The sequence below is a fragment of the Argopecten irradians genome, unplaced genomic scaffold, assembly GCF_041381155.1.
Source record: "Argopecten irradians isolate NY unplaced genomic scaffold, Ai_NY scaffold_0017, whole genome shotgun sequence".
NCBI classification, from domain to species: Eukaryota; Metazoa; Mollusca; class Bivalvia; order Pectinida; family Pectinidae; genus Argopecten; species Argopecten irradians.
This window is the reverse complement of record NW_027187484.1, coordinates 1,059,327-1,069,333: the sequence shown is the minus strand read 5'-3', so window position 1 is coordinate 1,069,333 and position 10,007 is coordinate 1,059,327. Positions and strand designations below refer to the sequence as shown.

Below are 10,007 nucleotides of genomic sequence, written 5' to 3'. Positions count from 1 at the left end.
GATCGTTATCGACCGTTTAAATATATTTAGATTAGCCTAGTGCCCTCCATCTCGATACTAGGGGTTACTTTAAAATTGACTTTAGTGGTACACCACCATCGTAATGTCTGTTCCTGAAACAATGTAGATTAGTTTAGATATTGGATGAGTCCCTAACGTACCAGGCGAGGTATCTCGAGTTTAGAATACAGATTATTATACTCAATGGACCCCACCTGATGTGTCCTTAAGACACATTTTTTAGTCCTAGATAAATAACACGATTGAAAATTATACTGTACATGTAACTACCTCTAAAAAACGTCTAAAAATGGTCTTAGGGCATTCTGGTGGGTCTCATGATTATAAAGATCTGTAACTAATTCTCCAGATCTCCTGTGATATAAATGTAAGTAGACTTCATACGAGCGTAAAGTGGTGGGGTGAATCACTGTTCAGTAGCCGATATGTGCCCTTACACTATTATGCTGGTCACGTGACAGAAAGGAATATCATTGATTTCAATTCAAATCTCTGCCCATTCTCAGAGATACTTTTGACCAATACGCACGCATTTTGCATCGATCCGAGATATGGAGTCTTTCACCGCCCTTTTCATCGCCATGGAATTGATTTTCCAGAGCATAAGCAAGGCTTTTGTTCGCGGAAAGGTATGTAACCTAAGTTTTTATTGTCTGAACAAGAAAATCATGGGATTAGCCACAAGTTCTTACAACTGATAAAGTTTCCTCCAATAACATGACATAGTTATATTTTATAGTAAAGACGAGAGTCCTGAAACTATATTAAGACGTTCATTAGGGATACGGGGCCATTGTAGGGGTCTAAATCTAGATCCATTCTAAGTTCAAAGTTGTCTTGTTGCTCTCTGATATTTAGTTTGCACTGACATGGACTCGATAACCATGCTTACTAGTATTATCATTATCAGCGCATAATGATAGAACAACACGTGCGGCGATTCTATTGTTACGGGAATAGTCGCTGGCGTAGCAACGTCGGTCATGATCATGACCCCCACTTTTGGCGGGAACATATGAATGACTCGATTCCAATCATTTGTTCAATCGAATTCGTTGACGATGACGAGAGAGAAGAAATATGGGTATTTTATTAAGATATATGCAACTGTCGCGAGAATAAATAATATTTATTTGCGTGAAAAAACTGTAATTATGAGGGTATAATGATAATGGAACCTGTGTAAATTTTGCGTAACGCGGCTTCGCCGGGGTTACATAATTTACACGTGCTCCATTATCATTATACCCTCATAACATCAACAAAATAAAAATCTGTTCCTTAAATAAACACGCGGACAAAGATTGAAAAAAATGGAGTTGATAAAAATATCTTTCTGGGGTTGGAAATCCCAGAATTTCAGGTTACTCTAATCAGATAAATTGGTAGCATGTTTGGATGAAGGGTTACATCAAGTTATCAAATGATTCGGATGTCTCCAATGAAGGCTTATTGTAATAATTGCTTTTAATGCTTTAGTGCATATGCATAATGACACTTATAAGTGCATGTGTACTAAACATTGAGGACTTGTGTATTTTCTGATTTTTTAGGCTTTTTGTCGCCATAGTATCAATAGTTTCATCCCTTTAACCTAGCCCGCTAAACCTGCCTATATCATTATAGGCTTTTAAAAAAGATTTGCCTAATATATAAATTAGGCAATTTAAAACAAAGGCCTAATAATATACTGTAGGTAGGTTTAGCGGACTAACCTAACCTTCATCGAAGGTCAAAACAGACGAATCATCTTTAGGTAATTTCCCTGTCATAATATAAGTACTGTTGGCTAGTATCTCTATAGACGCCACATTTCCCGAAAACGACGTGCGGTGAAAGTTTCGGTCACGTTCCGGTACATTGTACGGTCGTTTCGGGACACATAAAAAAGTCGTTTCGGTACCTTTATGTAAAAATTAATACACAAGGTTGATTTCCTTTAGATTTACAAACTGGTTTTCATTAAAGAGCTCCTCCTGAAATTACTACACGTTGCTATGGGTAGTAAACGAATCCCATTCATAAAATAACACTTTTCTTAGATCTGACTACAATTAAGGGGGATAACTCGTATAGGATTTTTGTCTCTTCCATATATGGTAATTCAGTCGACCAGCTGATAATCTTTACACTATAAAAATAAGGACAACTTTTCAATTCCAAAATTATCGACCTTCTACTACAATAAAATCCACCTTTAATCAACTCAGATGATAATGTTAAATCACTACCGTTTTCTTCTTTTAAACGACATCTCTTTAGTGTAAATTTGACACTAGACTGTACTTGTGTTTTAATTGTAGCAACACAGCTGTAGCTAACCATTTCTTTCTTGAATGTCAGAATTATACTACTGTCCATGCTGATATGGTCCAAGTGTTTAATGACCTAAACATAGAAGTAAATTATATTTGTTACTTTATGGAAATGAAAACTTGACTTTGGAAATAAATTGTTATTTATTTGAATTTGTGCAGTCATTTACAAAGCCCAGTAGAATTGTTTAACCATAATAATTGTATATCTTGTAATTATGTAAATAATATGCTAAATTCAACTTATACAATGTATACATGTATGCCATCACTTGTATTTAATGTTGATTGAAGAAGGCTTCACATAAGTTAAAATAACTTGTGCCTAATCCATTTTTACTTATCTTAAGACAATAAACTACAGTGTATATGAATGTAAGCTAACCTTTACCCTTAGTGCACTAGTAGTACACAACATTTAAACTACAGGTAAACTAGTAGTGCACTAAACCTAGATAGGTGATTAACACACAAAACATACAGGTAATGGTCAGCTACCTGTGATTCTCACCTTTGAATTTCTGGTAGTTACATGTAGTCTAGAGTCTAGATTGTATTTGGTTAATTGCTCAGGACAAAACCAGCGAGTGTGTTGATAATTACCTCTATTAAGAAGCTACCTACTGTTATCATATACTGCAGACTCTATCTGTGAAATGAATAATTATATCTAGGGAAAGTTAACTAAAACCAATTTAATTAATTAAATATATAAATGAATAATTAAGTCATATTTTCAAACTTTTCATTTTGTTGATTATCAACAAAATGAAAACAAATTTAATTAATTAAATAAATAAATAAATAATTAAGTCGCATTTTCAAACTTTTCATTTTGTTTATATTGTGATAAAGTTTTATTATCAGTATTATTTCATAATTTAGCTTTAATACATTTATTTAGCAAATGTTTGGTACGTGCAACATGAACATCATTAAATACTTTCTAGGCCACATTGGTTTATCAGAAAGTAATAAAAACCTTAAGTAACAACTTGAGAGTGATCTCCCTTTGCCTATAAAAATCCACTATTGCTATATATATATTCTGTCATTACGTACTATCAATGATACTTGAGATATCTTTAATTTAAATAAAGATATCTTTAATTGAATAAGAGATATAAATTTGTATTTGAATTACAGATATTTCTATTTAAAAATCATGATGTGTCTAATTAAACACAAAATAGAGATATCTTTTATTAAAAAAACAGATATCTCTAATTTCAATTAAAGATATCTCTAATTTTTGTAGCAATACAGATATTCTTATTTTACATACAGATATCTCTATTTGACACGAAATTAAAATATCTGTATTTAAACATCAAATTGGAAAAACTCCCTTGATTCTCCCTTTTGTGAACTTTATGTGATGGCACCCGTCACAATTAGATCTTGTTATTATTATTCTTTTAAATTCTTCTTCTTATTTTTCTGGTTCTTCTTTTTTCGTCGCGACTTTGTCCGACCATTTTCTCGAAAACTATATGTCAGATCACTTACGAGGTTATTTCTAGTGACCTGCAGATGTGTCGACTGGTTTCATTTTTTCTGACCAGAATCCAAGATGGCCACCACAGCCTTTCATTTTTCAGATTTGAACTGCTTATATATATTTAACCACTTGTCCGATTTGCCTGGAATTGGTTTCAATATGTAGTTTAAATCAGATTCTAAATTTTTAATGTGAAAAATACCATAATTATTCAAAAAAAAATATTACTTCCTTGTTCTTGGAGTTCAGCTGGGAACCATTTTAGGTCCACTTTTATTTTTGTTGTATTTTTTCTGATATAAATGATATTGTTTTCCAACGATATAACACTATATCTATTTCTGCAAAATAAAATGTATTTATCGGTAAAACAATTTCACATCATCATTCAGGGGAGGTCACTCTTACTTGTCAAATTAGGCTCTGTGGAGATTGGAGGAACTATTTGTGACAGCACCCGTCACAATTAGATCTTGTTGCTTTGTGTTTCAATATTAATCTTCGCACAGAGCACGTGAAAATGAGTCATTATCAGAAATGTTCCAAATCCAACATAAAGAAAACTGAAAAACTCACCTCCATAAATGGATAATTTTAATTCAGAAACTTAGAGAAAGATCATTGTAGATATCAAAAACAATATTGGTAATTATTGATAAGCTCCCAATTATGACAGAAACATATATTATATTTAGATCACATGTCAAGGTCAAATGTCCATAGTGTTACCATACTTAAATACCATAATATCCTGTTTTAAAATCTATTAATGTAATTAATAACTGTTCATTTCATTTTAAACTAATTAGTCAAAGTAATAGCTCATGATAAATTATATTACTTTAATATGCATACTCCGTAATCAGTTGACAAATAATAGATCTCAGCAGTCAACATACTTGTACTTTTATAGCATACAGGTACTTATTACATAAAATGATTCTAAAACATAAGTCTTTTGAGACAAAGATTTTATTTTGGTCTTTCAATAATTTGAATTTTTTTTTTCAAATTCCAAGATGGCCACCACAGCCGCCATCTTGAAAACACATTTTGAACTTCTTCTCAAGTTCTACCAGTGCAATTAAATACTATGATTTCAAAGAGTTTGAAATATATCTAATGTTACAAAAGGAGTAAAATAGCAGTATTTCTTTGTCCTTGTCTGTGGTGTTACTATGTTTGTCCATACTGTTACCAAGACTAAATATGGTGGTACTGTTGCCGATTGTAGTTGTGATTCATTATTTTGAAATGTATTTTATCTATGAAGATATATACATCAAATATTATAACAATTAAATGAAAATGTGTGTTAAATTTCTTCTTGTGTGACTCTTTTATTTCTGTGGTATTACCAAAATTTGTCAGTGGTGTTACTATTTTATCACTATTTGGTATACGTAACACCAAGGACAGTATACAATATAAACACCACAGAAGTTTTCAATTTTTAAAGATTTTCATTTCTACTCTTCATCATAGTATAAACTGTAACATCTTAATTTGAACTAACTAGTAGTTCCTTTAAATACAACATATCGTTGCATGTGTATCCGAGACAAGCTAATTGTTTGGAATGACGCACGTTTATTAAGTTCCGTGCTTTATATAGGGGGTTGGCCAGTGAAGGTAACTAAGCAGAGCAAAAAGAAAAATGGCTGCCACTTCCTTGGATATGACACTGTCATAGCTGGGGAATGTCTCAGAAGCAATTTAAAAAAAAAAAATCATTGTTTTTCTTAAATTCCAAATGCATACTTTTTAACTTGCATTGCCAGGTTTAAGTATGAATTTGGGTAATTTCTCTGGTGACAAGCCCATTTCCTGTGGTTGACCTACTTTGAATTGAAAAAAAAACTTCAACATAATTGTTATTTTCAAAACAAAGTGCATTAAAAGTTTCTTGGTAAAGTCAGTTTTAAGCCTCATACATAAATCTTTTCCTATTAAAATATTTCTAAAATGACAATTATTGTCAATATATAGAAAAGACAGCAATTTGGAACTTTTCTGAGAATGACTCAAATACAGATGTCTTAAATTCAAATTGAGATAGTCCTGTATTTCAAATATTCTCTAATTCAATTAAAGATATCTATATTTTAATTTTTATTGAAAATTCTATTTTTGATTGGACAAGAATTTGAAATAGATATCTGTGATTTAAAAGAAGATATCTATTTTCAGTAGAAAAAGAGATATCTGTATTTAATCAAATTACACATCTTTATTTAAAATAGGGATATCTTTATTTAAATTACAGATATCTTATTGAATAAAGATATTTTAATTAGAGATTTCTTTAATTAAATAGAGATATTTAAATATTAATGCATATAATCATATAACATATAACTGGCCCGAAGCTTTATGTCATGGCGCGGCGTCCGTCATCCGTCCGTCAACATTTCCTTTAAATCGCTACTAGTCATGCAGTTCTACATTGATTGTAACCAAATTTGGCCACAAACATCCTTGGGGGAAGGGGAACAGAACTTGTAAATAAAGGTAAATCCTATAAATCGCTACTTGGCCTAGAGTTGTGCATGGATTGTAACCAAATTATGCCACAAACATCCTTGGGGGAAGTGGAACAGAACTTGTATAAATTTTGGCTCTGATCTTTGAAATGAATAATTTATCTACTCGTATCCATCCATTTTATAACACATGCACATTCTTTTGTGTCAATACAGTTAAGTTTCTTTTCTGAAACTTTAAATTTCCCTTGTTGTTGTTGCCATTTTGTCTATCGCCTTTAATCTCGACGGATTACTGTATTTGGGTAGATAAATTATTCATTTGTTGAATAGACTAAGGTTAGTGGTGCTTCTCGGTGGTCAGTCTGAATCGGGGATGACCTGGCCCGATACCAAACAGTGTCGGCTTATTCCACGTTTTGATATAGCAGTGCGCTCTGGCCCTAAACCAGACATCTATCTGTCATAATGTCTAAGTCTGGTGTCAGGGCCAGAGTATCTCGAGCTACTGTGTATATGAATGATAGTGACATTCTACCCTCTGGATCACAAAATATAATTCATGATAATGTAAACATTTAAAATATGACCCTAAGGTAGATTATGACCAACTTCTCTATTCACTTAGTCTTCTTTTACTGATATCAATTAATCTTATCCACATGAACATACCTGATCAATTCGTTCGACCAGATTCTTACTTAAATAATTGCAGAATATTGTGTGTTGTTTATTTGATTACTGAACTTCTGTTGCTCTTGTTCTTGTAGGCTGTGTCCTTCCGTGGCCTGAGCCTGGTGAGCCGAGCAGCAACGTCGCTTGCTGTTGCGGTAAGCCAACGTCTGTCTCTGTCGGAGGCCGTGGTAAGATGTTACATTTTAACGCTAAGTGTAGAATATGTTATTCTCTACTGTGAAAAAAGTTCTCTGTTAACAGTAATATTTTAGCTCGAAAGACTTCTAGACAGATAATGGTGTCATCTTAAAGCATACATCATGTATCATGTGGTCAGGCTGGGTACACATACGTACATTAACATATATAGTTTTCTCTGTGCAATTAGAACTCCAATTTCAGACCAATACGATTAAAATACATATCCTTATTACATGTATCACTCCATTCGATAAGGATCTGACAACATCCCATTAGGGGTCACGTTCTGGTAACCATTCAAATTGTCCAGTCAAATTGCTGCTTCCAGAATCTGGGAAGTGAATTTTCTCTATTGCTATGTAACGGAGTGATTATAAGGATCTGTATTTTAATTAGATTTATTTGACACCAATCTGATATTACTGTAAAGTAGACAATCAGTTGGATTCATGTTTAAAACATAACAAAATTTTCATGTTTGGAGAATTTGTTTTGAGTCGTGGTTTTCTTAGAAAATGTCATAATATTTATGTACTGTAAAAATATCACCAATCGAGGTACAATAGAAATGATACCTTTTCATATACAGTGTACTGTAGGGATACATGAAGAATAGGGATATTCTATACTCGGGATCACAAAATATCTGTATTGTTATAAAATGGGATATGCAAATAAATAAAAATAATTTGTTTTGCCTTCCCTATCCTTCATGTCTACATATTCAAATAGTGATATCAGTAACCATGTGCACATAAACATATCTGATCATTGCTTAGGCCAGATTCTACCAGATATTGTGTATTATGCACCTTTATTTGTTTACTGAAATGCAGGTTGTGTACTTCACCGCTTCGTTTGACTGCAGAGGAGAGGATAGCCCTAGCCTTGCAGACGATGAGCCAGCTACACCACCCACTCCAGCCCCTGTGTCCGTCCGTAGGTCTGGCCGTGTGAGGAGGGCACCAGCCTGGCACAAGGATTACGTAATGTGATGTACTGTAATATCCTTGTTAAGTCCATGGACTGATGTTGCTTGAGGATGTGGTAACCCCTCAATAATCGTCCCAACCCCAATCCCTCGCCCAAAAATGTACACTCTTTGACACATGCAGTGATACAACTATGAGGTTGTTTGAGGTAAACATTATCTGTAAGGATTTGGAGTGATTATCCAGAAACTTGAAACTTGACAGGCATACTCAAGGGAGTGTGCATAAAGGGTTTATCGAGATAGGAATTCCAAGATGGCTGCCAGGGTCCACTTTCTGGTATAAATTGGTAAATGGGGATTAAAGGGATGCCGAACAGCATGACCATATTTTCGGATAGATCGGCCGCCAATGTGATATACGGAGGCCTCTGATTGGTTGTAATTTATACATGTACGTTGCTGAAAAAAGACAAAAAATTGGTACTTAAGGTTTTGAGGGACAATGAACACATGCAGTAATACAACTGTGGTGTTATTTAAGGTACATACATTGTGTATGCAATGGTTCCCAGTACAACTTGTGTTCAATGCTAAAATTTTGACTCAACTGAAGTGTACAGAAAGTAGTCAATAGGTTTTTTTTTTTTGTCCCTCTCACTAACAATACTCACATTACCCTAGCACAAACACAGCACATATTTATCTTCAACATTCTAACAACTACTTTGTGTACACTCACAGTTGACGTGTTCAAAAACAGTGTAAAGAATTGATTCGATTAGTTTTATGTCTTATTAACAGCCAGGGTCATTTATGTACATGCCAGGGTCAAAGGTGGAAAGAAATCGCTGACCAGAGGTCAGAACCTGGCAACTACCCCAAAATTGAATGGAACCTAATTAATGGTCATCGGCCAATCTCGGCACCAGTAACATGGGAAAGATATAAATAAAAAGTTTTTCAAAATGGTGACTTTTGCGCCCATCCTTGAAATTCAAAATGTGTTTTTAAGAACACTTGGTTGGGACCATGTCAGGATTATTTCAGACATATTTTAGCTTAATTGTATTGATAGAACTTGAGAAGAAGTTCAAAGTTTGCTACTAAAATGGTGGTCATTTAAAATACAATGAATGTTTCATTTGCCCTTCCAACCCCCTGCCTCGCCCCGCCCCCTCCCCACCCCACTTAAGGTATTGTGATATCCTTAAATAATTATATGCCCCACCCCGCCTCGCCCCGCCCCGGTATTGTGATATCCTTAAATAATAATCTGCCCCACCCCGCCCCGCCAGCCCCATTTAAGGAAATGTGATTTCCTTAAATAATTAACCGCCCCACCCCACCCTGCCCCACCCCGCCCGCCCCGCCCCGCCCCGCCCCACCCCCCCATTTAAGGAAATGTGATATCCTTAAATAATTAACCGCCCCACCCCCCCGCCCCGCCCCCCCATTTAAGGAAATGTGATATCCTTAAATAATTATATCCCCACCCTGCCCCGCCCCATTTAAGGAAATGTGATATCCTTAAATAATTATCCGCCCCGCCCGCCCTGCCCCACCCCAGTTAAGGAAATGTGATATCCTTAGATAATTACCGGCATTCCCCGCCCCACCCTGCCCCGCCCCATTTAAGGAAATGTGATATCCTTAGATAATTCCCCGCATTCCCCGCCCCACCCTGCTCTGCCCCATTTAAGGAAATGTGTTATCCTTAAATAATTACCCGTCCCGCCCCGCCTCGCTCAGCCTCCCAATTCCACCACATGCCATCTAAATCCAGGACGACAGGAAGAGACGGAAGTTGTAGAATTAAATTGTATGTAAAAAAGGAGTGAAAGGAAGTATAAAAGTGCAGCATGTATTTAAATACATGA

General features: G+C 34.9%; 1 protein-coding gene across 1 annotated transcript; it reads left to right on the top strand.

The window, feature by feature from the left end:
* The first annotated feature begins 527 nt into the window (after positions 1 to 527).
* Positions 528 to 9,382, top strand: LOC138311304 (uncharacterized). The gene is made up of 3 exons (XM_069252737.1): positions 528 to 650; positions 7,091 to 7,183; positions 8,033 to 9,382. The coding sequence occupies exons 1-3, from the start codon at positions 573 to 575 to the stop codon at positions 8,189 to 8,191; spliced, it is 330 nt and encodes a 109-aa protein (XP_069108838.1). The 5' UTR covers positions 528 to 572; the 3' UTR covers positions 8,192 to 9,382.
* Positions 9,383 to 10,007: the final 625 nt, after the last annotated feature.

Excerpts from the sequence above, each read along its gene's own strand:
- LOC138311304 (XM_069252737.1), top strand. The coding sequence starts at position 573 with ATGGAGTCTTTCACCGCCCTTTTCATCGCCATGGAATTGATTTTCCAG. Across the intron at positions 651-7,090 it reads AGGCTTTTGTTCGCGGAAAG|GCTGTGTCCTTCCGTGGCCT; the intron begins GTATGTAACCTA and ends TTGTTCTTGTAG. Across the intron at positions 7,184-8,032 it reads TGTCTCTGTCGGAGGCCGTG|GTTGTGTACTTCACCGCTTC; the intron begins GTAAGATGTTAC and ends ACTGAAATGCAG.